The following is a 15,892-nucleotide window of genomic DNA, read 5'->3' as shown; positions in this document are numbered from 1 at the left end:
ACTACACTATGCACTCACCGAGTTAAATATCTTTGTTTACTCCCTAAAAAACTACACTATGCACTCATCGAGTTAAATATCTTTGTTAACTCCGTTAAAAATCACGCTGTGCGTGTCCTTAACTTGCAGAGGTTCACGTGTGAGGGCCGAAACGCCGCTCCCCAGCCTGGTTGGGTTTTCCCCTTGCAGCGCTAGAATTTCGCCACACAAAACGTTTCCCTGTAGCAGTTACCAACAAAAATATGTTTAGTATTAAGTCCTTAACAGAACAGGCTATGTTTGTCCTTCACCTAGGGGCTGTCGGGGCTCATGTCTGAGGGCTCACACTCTGGACTATATTTTTGCTGTGCAGCGCCAGAACTCACCTCAAAAATTGTTTCTCCACAGCAATTTCCAAAAAATTACTTTTATAAGTTCTTATGTGTGTCCTTAACACAGGGGCCGTGTGTGAGGTTCAACATCCTGCCCTTCCTCCATCCCCCGGCTGTATTTTCCCTGTGAAGTGCCAAAATTAACACAAATTGTTTCCCCATAGGAGTTTGCAATAAAAATGTCTTTATTAAATCCTTAAAAGTATAAACTATGTGTGTCCTTAACACCCAGGCTTCACCTGTGAGGGTCAACATTTCCCCCCATCCCAGCTGCGTTCTCCCCGTTCTGAATTCACCACACAAATTAAGTCTTTTTCCTAGGAGCAGTTACCAAAAAAAAAAAACAAACCAAACTATTAAGTCACTGTATGGCCTGACTGCTAACCTTGAAGTGTGCTTTTAATTTAACAGGTTTCAGTGACAACAACACAGGGAAAAAGCCATCAAGGAGAAGCTTCACCCACGCGATCCTCAGAGGATTTGTTCCACATTTTCCATTTCAGCAGCAGTCCCACGACAGGTTTGCTTCACAATCCCTGCTTCTAAAACATGCACACAGACTCTGATATCAATAGTGGTGGTGCACAATACGTGAAAATATCCCCTCTGGTTCTTTTCCATCTCCCAGGGCAGCCAGGAACCCTTCCTGTCTCCTCCTCTGGGCTAAAGCTGCCAGGGACTTGAATGTTTTTGGCTCATAAATAGCCAAGTCTGCCAGAACTTTCCTGTTCAGCTCCACCTGGGACTAAAGGCAAGAAAAAAATTGTTGGTTGAGGACTGTGATTTTTAGGAATGACACTGCAATGCTTAGTTTTAATATATTTAAATTAAATAGATTTTATTAAATATAAGAAAATTTTATTATTAAATAAAATTACATTTGTTTATTTTATTAAATATAATGAACACTTTATTAAATATAATTAACATTCTTTACTGTTTATATAAACGCCCTTCATTAAGTACCATTAAACACTCTTAAGGCTTAAGACCTGAGGTCTTAAAGCAGATTAACTTTTTTCTACCCTGTGCAATTTGGAGCTGCTAAAAGCCTGTCAGACACTCCCTGGCCATGGATGTCTCATTAACCCACCATGTAAAAATTATTTCCTGCCTTTCTCTAAAGTTTTTCAGGCAGAAACCAAGAACTGAAAAAAAATCCCCAATTTTGCTCAAAGCCACGCTGTTCCAGGTGAATCCATGGCATCTGTTTCAGCTCAAACAAATTAAAACAGAATCACCAAATCGAAACAAATTCCCAGCATGTTTTAAAAACAAGGGACAACAGCACCAAGCTTCTGCATTCTGCAGGCTCACCAAATCACAGTTATAGTGAAAAGAATAAGGATTTCTTAGGTTTTTGGGTTTTTTGCTAACACAAGCTTTGTATTTTTAAATCTCTTCAAGTAAAAGGAAAAGCAGCTGTCACTGAATGCCCACAAAAAAAAAAGCATTTTAGAAGTCTCATTCCTAAGTTTTGGGGGCAGAACATGAGGTAGAGCCACAATGTTCACCAGGATAAAAGGGAGTAATCCATACAGGGAAGAGAAATAGTTTAGGGCACAACTTAGTTCCTGAAGTGGATGAAACTGCTTTCACAAGACTTTCATCACTCTAATTAGTAAGTAATTATCCTCCAAACCACATCCTTACCTTGACCAGGTTGCTTATGAAGGCTGGGTACTTCAAACCATGTTCAAGGGAAGCTGCTTCAATCCTTGTGATCCAGAGCTGAAGGTGTAAAAAAAAAAATCAATATATTGCGTGATAAAATACTTTAAAATAAACCCTTTGCCACGCTTGTCTGCTCACACTTATTAAATATAACATTAAATAACATTAAATATAACATGGGATATCCTGAGCTGGAAGGGACCCACGAGAAAAGGCTGCTTTAAACTCCTACTTTTCACCCAGAAACTCTGGGGGGGTTGTTTTTAAACGTATTAAATATAACATTAAATATAACTTATTAAATATAACATTCAATATAATTATTAAATATAACTTATTAAATGTAACTTATTAAATATAACATTAAATATAATATGGGATATCCTGAGCTGGAAGGGACCCACAAGAAAATGCTGCTTTAAACTCCTACTTTTCACCCAGAAACTCTGGGGGGGTTGTTTTAAAATTTATTAAATATAACACTTATTAAATATAACATTAAATATAACTTATTAAATATAACATTAAATAACATTAAATATAATTATTAAATATAACTTATTAAATATAACATTAAATACAAAATGGGATATCCTGAGCTGGAAGGGACCCACAAGAAAATGCTGCTTTAAACTCCTACTTTTCACCCAGAAACTCTGGGGGGGTTGTTTTAAAACTTATTAAATATAACACTTATTAAATATAACATTAAATATAACTTATTAAATATAACGTTAAATATAACTTATTAAATATAACATTAAATAACATTAAATATAACATGGTATATCCTGAGCTGGAAGGGACCCACAAGAAAATGCTGCTTTAAACTCCTACTTTTCACCCAGAAACTCTGGGGGGGGTTGTTTTTAAACCCCTCAGAGTAAGAAAAGCAGCTGTTTCACTTCTGCCTTGCTCCCATTTTGATGTTTCCACCCAACATTTTGCTCTTTACCGCTCTGAGGAATCTCTTCTTCTCCCTCCTGGCCTTGGTGGACTTCACGAAAGCCCTGCGGACGCTCCTCACTGCCAGCTTGTAGCAGCGGTTCTTCCTGCCACGAAAATGCTGCAAAAAAAAAAACCCCAGAATGGTCTTCTTCAATTAAATTTAAAGATATAACACTAATAAAGCTCATTTGCATTCACAGCTCTCCATAACAAGGATCACTGAACCCTTCACAAGCACCCCCTAAGCCTTCAGCTGGCACATAATGAAAATATTCTTTCCTTGTATTTTTTTTACCGTGGGAATATATGGGATATAATATGATATGGAATATAATATCATGGAAATGTAGTTTTTATCATGGAAAACCTGAAGATGAGGAGTTGGAGCAGGGTGGGGAAAAAAATCTCAGTTCAGCAGAGGCAAAACCAGGCCTCACTTTGGGCTGTGGTTCTGTGGGAAAGGCAATCACAAAATCACGGGCAGTGCTTTCACCCAACACTGAATCCACACATTTATTCTCCTTCCTGAGCTCCCCTCTGTCTGTATGAACACAGGGATGGGGCATGAGCCTCTGACTTGTCAAAAACAGAAAAAAAGAATTAAATTTGTTTTCTGACATCCATCTAACACAACACAGGAGAAAGTGGCCAGTGCTGCACCAGGAATAACTGGTAGTGTGGGCAGCTTAGGTGCTACAAAACCAAAATATTCTCACTTCCTTCAACTTTCTCTATCTCATTATTACAGCAAGATGTACTACCTAGGATGCCCTTGAGAAAGGTTCATCCCTAACCTCGGCACGGCAGCTTGGATCCCAGCAGAAATCCAAAATGCAAAAAAAAATTCAAAACGCGCTTGAGAACTGTTGTGATGCACTAAAGGCAATTCCTACAGAGAACAAGGTTAATTTTCTTCCCAGCTTCTTTGCCCAGTAAAACAAAGAAAGAAAAAACACTCAAGAAGGACGCACAACCAGCACGCTGCGTTTCACGAAACGCAGATCGCTTCACGGCACGAGAAAAGCGCAGAATGGGCTGGGTGGAAAAGGAACCTCCGTGCCCACCCAGCCCACCAGCACGGACCCCTCCCGCTGCGCCAAGCCCCGTCCAGCCTGGGGCACTGCCAGGGATCCGGGGGCACCCCCGGGGCACCCGGCAGCGCCGGCACGGGGGGATGCGGGCATCCCGCACTCACCCGCGCGTACTTGAGCACCTCCTGCACCCTCCAGAAGCGATCCGAGAGGCGGCTGCGCACCCAGCGCGCCGCGCTCAGCACCACCATGGCTGCGGCACGGCGCCTTCCGGGGCGGCACCCGAGCCTCGCCGCGCTTCCTTCGGACCTTCGCCCGCTGCTTCCTCTGATCCTGTCCCCGAGCCTCGCCGCGCTTCCTTCAGACCTTCCCCCGCTGCTTCCTCTGCTCCTGTCCCCGAGCCTCGCCGCGCTTCCTTCGGACCTTCGCCCGCTGCTTCCTCTGCTCCTGCCCCCGAGCCTCGCCGGGCTTCCTCTGCTACTGCCTGCCGGGCCCTCCTCTGCTCCTGCCCCCGAGCCTCGCCGGGCTTCCTTCGGACCTTCCCCCGCTGCTTCCTCTGCTCCTGCCCCCGAGCCTCGCCGGGCTTGCTCTGATCCTGCCCCCGAGCCTCGCCGGGCTTCCTCTGATCCTGCCCCCGAGCCTTGAGTAGCTTCCTTAAGACCTTCCCCCGGTTCCTCCTGTGATCCTGCCCCCGAGCCTTGCGGAGCTTCCTTAAGACCTTTCCCCGGTTCCTCCTGTGATCCTGCCCCCGAACCTTCCCGGAGCTTCCTTAGGACCTTCTCTCAGTTCTTCCTCTGATCCTGCCCCCGAGCTCTCCCGCTGCTTCCTCTGGTCCTGCCCCCCAGCCTTCCCGGTCCTTTCTCCAGTCCTTCCTCCGGTCCTTCCTCTGATCCTTTTCCCGGTCCTTCCCTCGAGCCTTCCCGGTCTTTCCCCCGGTTCTTCCTCCGGTCCTTCCCCTGCTTCTTCTTCTGATCCTTCCCCTGAGCCTTCCCGGTCCCTCCTCTAGTCCTCCCTCCGGTCCTTCCTCCAGCCTTTCCCCCTGTCCTTTCTCCGGTCCTTCCTCCAGCCTTTCCCCCTGTCCTTTCTCCGGTCCTTCCTCCAGCCTTTCCCCCGTTCCTTTCTCCGGTCCTTCCTCCAGCCTTTCCCCCTGTCCTTTCTCCGGTCCTTCCTCCAGCCTTTCCCCCTGTCCTTTCTCCGGTCCTTCCTCCAGCCTTTCCCCCGTTCCTTTCTCCGGTCCTTCCTCCAGCCTTTCCCCCTGTCCTTTCTCCGGTCCTTCCTCCAGCCTTTCCCCCTGTCCTTTCTCCGGTCCTTCCTCCAGCCTTTCCCCCGTTCCTTCCTCCGGTCCTTCCTCCAGCCTTTCCCCCTGTCCTTTCTCTGGTCCTTCCTCCAGCCTTTCCCCCGGTTCTTCCTCCGGTCGTTCCACCGGTCCTTCTCCTGATCCTTCCCGGTCGTTTTCCCAGCTCTTCCTCCAGTTCTTCCCCTTCTCCCCATCTTCCCCTTGCCTTTCCTCCAGTCCTTCTGCTGTCCCCAGCCCTTTTCCCGGTCCTTCCCCGGCCTTTTCCCGGTCCTTCCCCGGCCTTTCTGCCTCCCCCAGCTCCTCTCTCAGAGCACAGTGGCTTTTCCCTGTGCTGGGCATCCCCTGCCCCAGCCTGAGGACAGCCGTGGAATCATGGAATATCCTGAGCTGGAAAGGACCCACCGGGATCATCAGTCCAGCCCCTGGCCCTGCACAGACACCCCAAAATCCCACTCTCTGCATCCCTGGGAGTGTTATCCAAACCCTCCTGGAGCTGTGCCTGTTCCCTGAGGAGCCTGGTCAGTGCCCCAGAGCCATCTGGGGGGAAGAACCTTTCCCAAAATCCAACCTAAACCTCCCCTGACACAGCTCCAACCATTTCCTCAGGTCACCAGAAACCTTCACCCTCTGGGTGAAGAACCTTTATCCGATCCCAGCCCTCTCAAGCGACCACGGCACCCTCACCACCTGCCTGAGGTGTGACCCAAACCAGCCCAAACCCACAGCTCAGCTGGGAGCAGGCACACACGGTGTGCTGGTGTTGTACCAAAACTCCCTGTAAAAAGGAGCTGGGCTGCTTGGAGTGTGCGTCCCCACAGCTCAGTGAGGGATTTGGGATTTTGTGTATCCCCAGCAGTGCTCCAGCCACCAGTGTGAGATGATCTGGTGTTGTTTCCAGTGGCTGGAAGGATTCCATAGTGGATAACAAGCCTTACAGCATCCTCTAAGGGTTAGGGTTAGAGAATAAGAGACATAAATTGAAAATTTATGAACTGCAGCAAACCACAAGATGGTGCTGCCAGAAAATGATTCCATGGGAGCAGCAGTCCTTGGCGTCAGAGAACTGATGGATTTTTCTGATGCTTTTTAATCATCACCACTTCCAGCGTCTCAAAGCAATCATGCTCCTGTTATAAACTGCTCCATCATCAAGATCTTCCCCACTTCTGGGAAAGTCCTTGTCAAGAATGTGGAAATTTCAGGGAATTAGAGAGAAATCTTTCTTCATATCGCTGAGGTTTGTCTGACACAAAGTTCGCTTGGTTATTACAAGAACCAGTAGAAAATAAGTGTACAACACACAATTTTCAGACCTCCCTGAAAAGGTTAAAATGCATTTTCATGACAGCAAAAGAACTTTGAAAAGTTTCACTGGATTTAGCAAAGCTTCTTAGAATTTATGGCACTTTTATGAATGCTTAAGTTGTGTTTCACCACACCCCTGGGCCATCACCAGCAGATGGTAAAAGCAGCTGTAGGATTTTTAGTTGCCCAGCACCGAGTTCATTTTTCCATGGTTTAAGCCTAAAATTGATTTCTCTTCCTATAGTTTTGGGTTGGGTTCCTTCTGTTTGTATGACTCGTCCTTTTTTCCACTTTGAAGGCATAAATCAAATTTGAAAAATATTATGTCTTTAAATCTAAACAGAATTTAGACAGGCAGAGCAACCGCTGAGACTCTCAGAGCTCCCTGCCACTTGTCACATTTATGGTTTCCTGCACAGCTTCAGATTTTATTATTAACACTGTCTGTGGCCTGTGCAGCACTGAAAACAGGATGGATCCAGCAGTTATTTCCCTCGGGATGTCTGGACAGATCCGAGAAGAGATTTCACATTTTGCAGCTCGGGTGGAGGCTGCTGCCCTGCAAACTCCCCTGGGAGCCATCCCAGCCCGAGAGTGCAGGGAAGGAACACGATGGAAATGGACTTGTCACACTCTGCTGTCTGCCTTAGAGGTTGTTTCTCTCTGCATTTTTTAATATCTGTGTCTTATTACCGCCACTGTATCTTGGAGGCTACACAGGCATGGAGATGGCACTGAAATTCTTCAATAATATTGATCTTATGAGGTAGATGAAATAACTGATAATTGCTGTGCCTCCTCTATGGGAGTATCAATATGTTCTGCAAACAATAACAGATGACTGCAGGGGACAGCTGATTTCTGAGGAATACAGTGATTATTATCAATTCCTCTAAGGTGGTTTTTTTTGTTTTTGTTTTGTGTTTTTTTTTTTTTTTAATCTAGAGAGGAATTTTAGAAAATGAATCAGAGGCAGAATAATTAAAGTTGGAGAGGAGAGGGACCATCTTGACCCTTGATGGATGGCTGGAGCGTGGCTCTCGGGTGCTGCGTGTTAAATCCCATCCGTGGGGAGGCAGATGTGGAGGATTGGCCAGCACAGAGAGCACTGAGGCTGTTCTGTAAACACAGCAGCCTTGCAAAGCTGAGCTCAGAAGGGACCACACTGCTGGGTGTGAGTGGCTGCAGCTGAGAGCAGTGACACCACCACACACTGCTCCCATCTCTGCTGCACGGGGCGGGCAGCAGGACTCCAGAGGCTGGGAAACAGCTCCTGTCCTTCCTCTTCACTGCTCACCTCGTTTGGATGAGACCTGGGCAGGAATATTTGCTTGGGTACAGGGTGAAGAGCACAGAAAGCTGATCTGAAGACAAGGAACTGCCTGTGGGTGCCTAAACCTGATATTCTCAACACCCAGACCTGATATTCTGAATACCTAAGCCTGATCTGATGAACACCTAAGCCTGACATCCTGAACATCTAAGCCTGATATTCTGAGCACCTGAGCCTGATATCCTGAACCTAAGCCTGACATCCTGAACACCCAGCTGAGCTCCAAGGTGGAGGGGGATACCAAAGCCCACTGAGCAGCCCATCACAGCTACCACAGCAACCCTCTGGGACCTCTTGGGATCGTAATCCTGGGAAAAACAACAGCAAATTCTGTAGGACTCTGGATTCTAAACCAAAATAGAAATTAGTGCCAAACTTCCAGGAGATCTGCTTTGGGACTGAGGCTGGGAAAAGCACCTGAAGGAAGCAAACTGTGCTGAGCAGGTCCTGGGAGAGCAGGGGGCCCAAGGAGAGCTTTCCTTGCTTGCTCCACGATGATCTCTGGTTAAGGGCTCCTGGCCACATGTGGAAGAGGCAGAAGAAGCCTTTGCAAGCTCCTTCCCAGCTCTGTTAGACCAAAAGCAAGGAAATACTTTTGGATAAGAGCGTGGGTTGGTGGATCTTCCTGGAGGATGTCTGGCCAGCACCCTGAGGACTTTGGAGCAGAAATCCTGTCGGAAAAGTCCCGGATGATCCCTGGGCTCCCCCCGTATGACATGGATGACCAGCTCCTTCCCAGGGAGCCCCGCAGCCCCTGGTGCTGCCTGGCCTGGACCCTGGTGATAGGAACCATGAACTCCCTGGTCTTCCTCCTGAATTTGCTCCTGATGTTTGTTATTTTCACCGTCGTGCTGCTTCCTACCATCGTGGTGGTTTACTTTGGCTTCCAGTGCCACTCCCAGGTAAGTGCCACTCCTCAAGGGCAGGGCCACACCTGAGGGTTCCTTTGAGCCCAGACTCCCCAGGTTTTGGCTCTGTTTCCCTGAGGAAACAGATTTTTCCCTGTGTGAATAGTCTGGGCTGACAAGGACAGGCATGGTGGGAAATTGGGCGATGAAGCTGTGTCCCCATGGAAGTGCCAGGTGAGGTGAACACGCTCCCTGCCCCGATGGAGTTGCTGCTTGCATTTTAATTTCACAATATTTCTCTCTTCCCTGGGATTTTTTGTCACTGAGAACTGCCAACCTGAGCTCCAGAGCTCAGAGTCCTGCCTGGGCTCTGGTAGGGTTTGCTGCTTTCTGTTTAAGTGAGTTTAAGATCCATTAGGGCCTGCCTAATGATAGGATTAGTCAAATCTGACAGAATATATAATCCCCTTCTCGTGCCAATCTAGCATTCCTGTTCCCAAACATTCTGTGCATTCCTCACACCAAAAATGAGCCTCCTTTGTCCATCCAGACTCTTTTTGCTGCCCTCTGCATTGCATCACTTCCTTACTTACAAACCCCTTCTTGGTATATTCCTTTAAACATTTTTGGGATCACTGGACCAAGGGTGGATGTGAAAAAGCAATTCCCTGTTTTCCTTGCAGGCATGGGCTCTTAGACCAGCTCAATGTGCCTTTTTCATAAGCCATAAACAGGGCCTGCAAATTGGACTGAAAATGGGAAAAAAAACCTCCCAGAACTGCCCCTTCCAGCTTCCCTCACCTTGGAAAACCTCAAGTTCTCCTTTGCACTTACACCCAAATGTTGCCCTGATTTTTCAAAGTGTTATGTTTTCTTTTATAGTTCTTTTGAAAGTTTGAAAGTTCTCATAAAACTTCTTTAGCCTTCTGATAGTGTTTATATATTTAAGAGTCACAGTTCCCACACAATTTCATGGATAAATAGATTAATTTACATATTTCTCTGTGGGTGGAAAGAAATAATTGATTGATCTTTGGAGCAGTGTGGTTGGAGAGGTGGCAATTCCATCAATCCACGGTCACCTTTGGGATTCTATAAATACCAGATGTTTGAATAAAACTGAGTCTTTTTCTCTTTTGACCTTACCAAGCTCCTGTGTGCTCATTTCGTGCCCAACAGCAGCACTCAAAGGCTTTGAGGAGATGCAGGATGTTTTTTGAGTGCAGCCAAGTGGTCCAGAAGTGAAAGCCCCTGAGCTGCTGGAAGCTCTGAGGAGTCTTTTAAACTCAGCCTTTCCTTTAATGCAATCATAGCAAGGGATTGTGGCTGCCTTTGAGCTTTCCAGCAGCCAGAGGCTGATTTCTGCACTGCAGCTCCATTCGATGGATTTATTGTTGGTTTTTAGCTTGATGGGTTGCGTTTCTTTCACTGCTGAAAGGAGAAAAGAACAAAGTCTGGGGACGCTGAGGCTGCCTGCAGCATTTGGGGCGCAGAACAAGCGAGTGCCCGGCTCAGCTCTGCGTGGAAGGAGGGTTTCAAACCACTCAGGCAGGCCCCCAGAGGTTTTCTTTGCAAGTGGTCCTCCCTGGCAGGTTTTTCAGGCAGAAATGAGTGTACACATGTTGCTATTGGACACAAAATGAGCACACAGAAGCTTGGTGAGTTCAAAAGAGAAAAGAGCCAGTTTTACTCGAAAATCTGGTATTTCTAGAATTCCAAAGGTGACCGTGGATTGATGGAATTGCCACCTCTCCAACCACACTGCTCCAAAGATCAATCAATCAATCATTTCTCTCTGCCCACAGAGAAATATGTAAATTATTCTATTTATCCAGGAAATTGTGTGGGAACTCTGACTCCCAAATATGTAAACATTACCAGAAGGTTAAAAAGTTTGATGAGAACTTCCAAACTTTCAAAAAAAATAAAAGAAAACTTAACACTTTTAAAGACCAAAACAAGATACACAGAGAGCAGAACACCAAGGGGTCTGGAGAGCCACAGAATGACCGGCATCTGTCTGCAGAATGGAACAGATTTCCATATTTCTATTTATTTTTATTTACATATGTATATATTTATAAATATATTTTCTATTTATTTTTAATTATATAAAATATAAATGTATATATTTAATAGAAATTTATAACATATTTTTATAAAAACTATATATATAATTAAAAAAAATTTCTTTATTATTCCCAGTGTTGTGCCACCCACACCGATGTAGCACCATGAGGTTTTTGGATTTGGTTTGTGCCTATCAAATGCTGTTGGATAATTGAATAAAGACGAGTGTTTCCTGCTCCAGGATCAGTGTGCAGTGCTCTTGTCTCCCAGGGATCATTGAAAGCTTGATTAAGATGTGCTATCAGTCACAGAGTGTACCTGAAGATCACTCAGCTCTGAGAGAGGCAGCAAAAAAAAAAAAAAGTTTTCTTTTTCCATGAAAACATCGGAAACTCAAGGGTGTTTTGGCTGTCAGCACCAGGGTACATGACAGGGGTGGCCCGGGCAGAGCTGGGACTTTTCACAGAATTCACAGAATCCCAGGTTGGAAGAGACCTTCAAACCCATCGAGTCCAACCCAGCCCCAGCACCTCAACTCAACCCTGGCACCCAGAGCCACATCCAGGCTTTGTTAAACACACCCAGGGATGGTGACTGCACCACCTCCCTGGGCAGGGAGAACTTTATCACCCTTTCCATAAAAAACTTCATCACCCTTTCTGTAAAAAACTTTATCACCCCTTTCTGTAAAAATCTTTATCACCCTTTCTGTAAAAAACTTTTTCCTGATAACCAACCTGTATTTCCCTTGGTGCAGCTTAAGATTGTGTCCTCTGTTCTGTCAGTTCCTGGAGAAAGAGCCCAACCCCAGCTGGCCACAGCCACCTCTCAGGGAGCTGTGGAGAGGGATAAGGTCACTCACTGGAGCTCTTTTCCAATTTAATGATCCTGGTTGTGCCTCTCTCTCCCCACAGGTGCTGCACTCCTCTGCCCGCTACTGCAAGAGCATCCTGGACGACAACAGCTCCTCTGCCCTCATCATCCTGGGCTTTGTCATCATGTCCCCACTGCTGGTGGTGGCCATGGCCATTTACTGCAGCCTGGCACGGCGCCTGCAGCTCCTGGTGTGCTTCCAGCCCTACAGCCTGGCCCTGTACAAGGGGGGCCGCTGGTGCCGCCGCGGGGAGGGGGCTCCGTGCTGTGCCAGGGGCTGGGGCACCCAGCTCAAGGCCTGGGTGTGACCCTGCAGCACCAGCAGTGTCCCCTCCCTGTGCCCCGTCCTCATCCTCAGCCCTCCCTGCAGAGCTGCTGCTGCTCAGCCAGGCCACCCCGTGGTTTATCCCAAAAATCTGCAATGGAGTGGAAACACGGCGTGGGACAGGTGTGGGATGGGCAGGGCAGCTTCATCCTCCCAGATCCTTCCAAATCCTTCCAAATCCTTCCAAATCACCCTGTGGTTTATCCCAAAAACCTGCAATGGAGTGGAAGCACAGCATGGGACAGGTGTGGGATGGGCAGGGCAGCTTCATCCTTCCAAATCACCCCGTGGTTTATCCCAAAAATCTGGAAACACAGCGTGGGACAGGTATGGGGAGGGCAGGGCAGCTTCATCCTTCCAAATCCTTCTGAAACCTTCCATCCTTCCATCCTTCCAAATAAACCCTGTGATTTTTCCCAAAAATCTGCAATGGAGTGAAAACATAGTGTGGGAGAGGTGTGGACAAGGCAGGGCAGCTTCATCCTTCCAAATCCTTCAATCCTTCCAATTCACCCCGTGGTTTATCCCAAAAATCTGGAAACACAGCGTGGGACAGATATGGGGAGGGCAGGGCAGCTTCATCCTCCCAAATCCTTCCAAATCCTTCCATCCTTCCAAATCACCCTGTGGTTTATCCCAAAAATCTGGAAACATAGTGTGGGACAGGTATGGGGAGGGCAGGGCAGCTTCATCCTTCCAAATCCTTCCAAATCCTTCCAAATCCTTCCATCCTTCCAAATCACCCTGTGGTTTATCCCAAAAATCTGCAATGGAGTGGAAACACAGCGTGGGACAGGTGTGGGATGGGCAGGGCAGCTTCATCCTTCCAAATCACCCCATGGTTTATCCCAAAAATCTGGAAACATAGTGTGGGACAGGTATGGGGAGGGCAGGGCAGCTTCATCCTTCCAAATCCTTCCAAATCCTTCCAAATCCTTCCATCCTTCCAAATCACCCTGTGGTTTATCCCAAAAATCTGCAATGGAGTGGAAACACAGCGTGGGACAGGTGTGGGATGGGCAGGGCAGCTTCATCCTTCCAAATCCTTCCAAATCCTTCCAAATCCTTCCATCCTTCCAAATCACCCTGTGGTTTATCCCAAAAACCTGCAATGGAGTGGAAACACAGCGTGGGACAGGTGTGGGATGGGCAGGGCAGCTTCATCCTTCCAAATCACCCCATGGTTTATCCCAAAAATCTGGAAACACAGCGTGGGACAGGTATGGGGAGGGCAGGGCAGCTTCATCCTTCCAAATCCTTCCAAATCCTTCCATCCTTCCAAATAAACCCTATGATTTTACCCAAAAATCTGCAATGGAGCGAAAACATAGTGTGGGAGAGGTGTGGAGAAGGCAGGGCAGCTTCATCCTCCCAAATCCTTCCAAATCCTTCAAAATCCTTCCAAATCACCCTGTGGTTTATCCCAAAAATCTGCAATGGAGTGGAAACACAACGTGGGACAGGTGTGGGATGGGCAGGGCAGCTTCATCCTTCCAAATCCTTCCATCCTTCCAAATCACCCCGTGGTTTATCCCAAAAATCTGGAAACATAGTGTGGGACAGGTATGGGGAGGGCAGGGCAGCTTCATCCTCCCAAATCCTCTCTGGTGTTGTTTTTGCTGTTGTTTGTTGGTGTTGTTCCTGCTCATCACTGGCTGCTGTCCCCTTTAGAACCATTTGGTCTGCCCTTTAGAACCTTTCCCAGTTTTCTGGAGAAATAAAGTTTGTGCCCAATCCCCCCTGGAGGAGTTTGCTCTGTCTTAGCCCTGGCTGCAGCAGAACCACCTCTTGTTCTCCACCTGGTAGCACTGTAGGGTAAAATGGAATTTTTGTTCCCTTTCTGAGGATTGATTTTTCCTGCTATTTGCCCTGTGTGGCCCCGATACCACCCAGAGGAATAACCAAGGGTGGCTACAGGGGGAAGTGAACTGGAGGGAAAAAAAAAAGGAGGAAAACGAGTTGACATTTTCTGACAAGACTGAAGAAAAACAAGAAAGTTCTGTTGCAGGCAAGGAGATCGTGCTAGAGGATAACAAGGTTTTGCCTGAGGGCAGTGTCTGCTCACTGGGTACAGATATTTGATATGAGCTGCTGTTCCTTTTGCTCACCTGTGGTTTAATCCAACTGCTTTGGAAAGGAAAACACTCTTGAGCCTGGCAGGTATTGTAATGAACCCTCCCCGCTGCTGTCCCTGCAAAGAAACCCAGAGTTATTTGCTACAGCCTCCCCAGTAAAGCAAAATTGTATTTCATTTGGTATTTCACTTCTCAGAGTATTTTAATAACGAAGGGGAAATGAATTTACTTGCAGTGCCAGCAGCAGAGCAGACAGCCCAGGTGCCCCTCAGGCTGTCCTGGCAGGGGCAGAGCCCCAGCCAGACATCCCAGCAGTGCTGCAGCTCCGAGGCGAAGCTGGCTTGATCCTAAATTTCCTGTGGAGAGCACAGAGCCATATCCTGAGCCTTGGATCAGGTCCTGAGGCAGCTGTGCCAGCCTGCAGGGCCCGTGTGCCAGGCAGGGACTGTGCCACAGATGTGGGGGATCCCTGGCTCTGCCTCCTCTTCATTCCCACAGGCAGGGCTTTGTCCTGGCAGCTCCCAAACCAGCCCAGAGCACAGCAGGGAGGACAGAGAGAAATTTATTTTCACTGGTTTATTTTTTTTTTTTTTTTTTAAAGTTCAACAGTGTGTGGATTTAATTCTCCTGCAAGATCTCCACGGTCAGAGCCACGGCCCTGACCTGGTTCTGAGGCACCTCAGAAGACACTAAAACACATTTCCTTTGGTCAGGTCCGTGTTTGTTATTTGTGCTGCCCTGTCACTGGCTGGTCCAGGTGAAGCACAGGAAGGTGCCTCAGTGGTTATCAGACGCCTTCAGCTGTTGGAACACTCAGCTGGGGGTGCTGCAAACACAAACCATCTGTCAGGCTGAGCTGAGATCAGGAAGAGCATCTTCCAGAGCCAAGGACAACAGAGAATTTATGGGAAGGATGCTCCGTTCCTGCTCCGAGGGAGGCCAGGGGAAAGGAAGCTGGAACCTGCTGCACATACCATGAGAGGATGTGCTGCTGCTCCCCAGCTCATCCCGGGCCCTTCAGTGCTCCAAGTGCTTCATTTTCTGTGGAAAACTCTCCAGCTAATTTGGCAGGATCTGCATGGTAATCTAACATGGTAATAAAGCCCCGATGACATGTTCTGGACAGTTCCTTGTGCTCTCTCCACTGCTTCACTGAAACTTGAGTGTCTTCAGGGAAGCTTTCCCTGTGCTCCCTCCCCTCTCTCTAACTGGGCACTGGTGATTGTTTCCAGCTCTGCTGGAGAACTTGCTTAGAATGGATGGAAGTGATTAAAGAAGAGACTTTTTAAGGGAAAAAAAAAAAAAAAAAAAAAGAGACTTTTAAAGTGATTAAGGAAAGAATTATCTGGGAGTGCCTGCAAGGGCCCCTCCTCTCAGCTGATCCTCCAGAGTGGGGCACAAACTGCCCTGGGAATGCTCCCCTGGGCACTGAGTTAGCTGTCACCCTCTGCCTTGGTTTGGAAAGACAGGTGTCTGCTGAGGAAGGCAGGAGCCTCCCCTGAAATGGAAAAATCTAGATCCTTCTGAATAACAATGAAAATAAAAATTAAAAAAAAAAAAAAGATCCTCCTTCCGAATTGTTATAAATTTGAAATTAAGGGGGGGCCAGCCTGGCAGGGCAGCTGGGTGCCAGCAGGAGAGGCTGGCGTGCCCCCCGAGCCCTGCTGGGCCATCCCCCAGAGGGGAAGAGCAGGCAGGACGTGCAGGGCTGGACCTTTCAGTGGTTTCTGTGAACCTCGGGG

At 47.5% G+C, this 15,892-nt stretch overlaps 2 protein-coding genes across 6 annotated transcripts; one reads left to right on the top strand and one right to left on the bottom strand.

Moving 5' to 3' along the window:
• Positions 1 to 535: 535 nt before the first annotated feature.
• MRPL20 (mitochondrial ribosomal protein L20) lies at positions 536 to 4,998 on the bottom strand. The gene is made up of 4 exons (XM_053962729.1): positions 4,189 to 4,998; positions 3,001 to 3,111; positions 2,025 to 2,102; positions 536 to 1,116 (listed from the first exon to the last, which is right to left on the bottom strand). Exons 1-4 carry the CDS (start codon positions 4,273 to 4,275, stop codon positions 940 to 942), a joined length of 453 nt encoding a protein of 150 aa, XP_053818704.1. The 5' UTR covers positions 4,276 to 4,998; the 3' UTR covers positions 536 to 939.
• Positions 4,999 to 5,637: 639 nt separating this feature from the next.
• On the top strand, positions 5,638 to 13,811 carry TMEM88B (transmembrane protein 88B). 5 transcript variants are annotated; one of them, XM_053962703.1, is made up of 4 exons: positions 12,073 to 12,320; positions 12,403 to 12,871; positions 12,954 to 13,213; positions 13,296 to 13,811. In XM_053962703.1, exons 1-4 carry the CDS (start codon positions 12,172 to 12,174, stop codon positions 13,744 to 13,746), a joined length of 1,329 nt encoding a protein of 442 aa, XP_053818678.1. In that variant the 5' UTR covers positions 12,073 to 12,171; the 3' UTR covers positions 13,747 to 13,811. The 5 variants fall into 5 exon arrangements, 4 of the variants coding, with proteins under 4 accessions (XP_053818679.1, XP_053818678.1, XP_053818677.1 ...); XM_053962704.1 differs by adding exons at positions 5,638 to 6,558; positions 7,572 to 8,861 and having other exon boundaries at positions 11,792 to 13,811; XR_008434559.1 differs by lacking the exons at positions 12,954 to 13,213; positions 13,296 to 13,811 and adding an exon at positions 7,146 to 8,861 and having other exon boundaries at positions 11,792 to 12,320; positions 12,742 to 12,751.
• The last annotated feature ends 2,081 nt before the right edge of the window (positions 13,812 to 15,892 follow it).

Source organism: Vidua chalybeata, chromosome 22 (assembly GCF_026979565.1).
Source record: "Vidua chalybeata isolate OUT-0048 chromosome 22, bVidCha1 merged haplotype, whole genome shotgun sequence".
Classification (NCBI taxonomy): domain Eukaryota; kingdom Metazoa; phylum Chordata; class Aves; order Passeriformes; family Viduidae; genus Vidua; species Vidua chalybeata.
The sequence above is the reverse complement of the archived record's forward strand: the minus strand, read 5'-3'. Positions and strand labels throughout refer to the sequence as shown.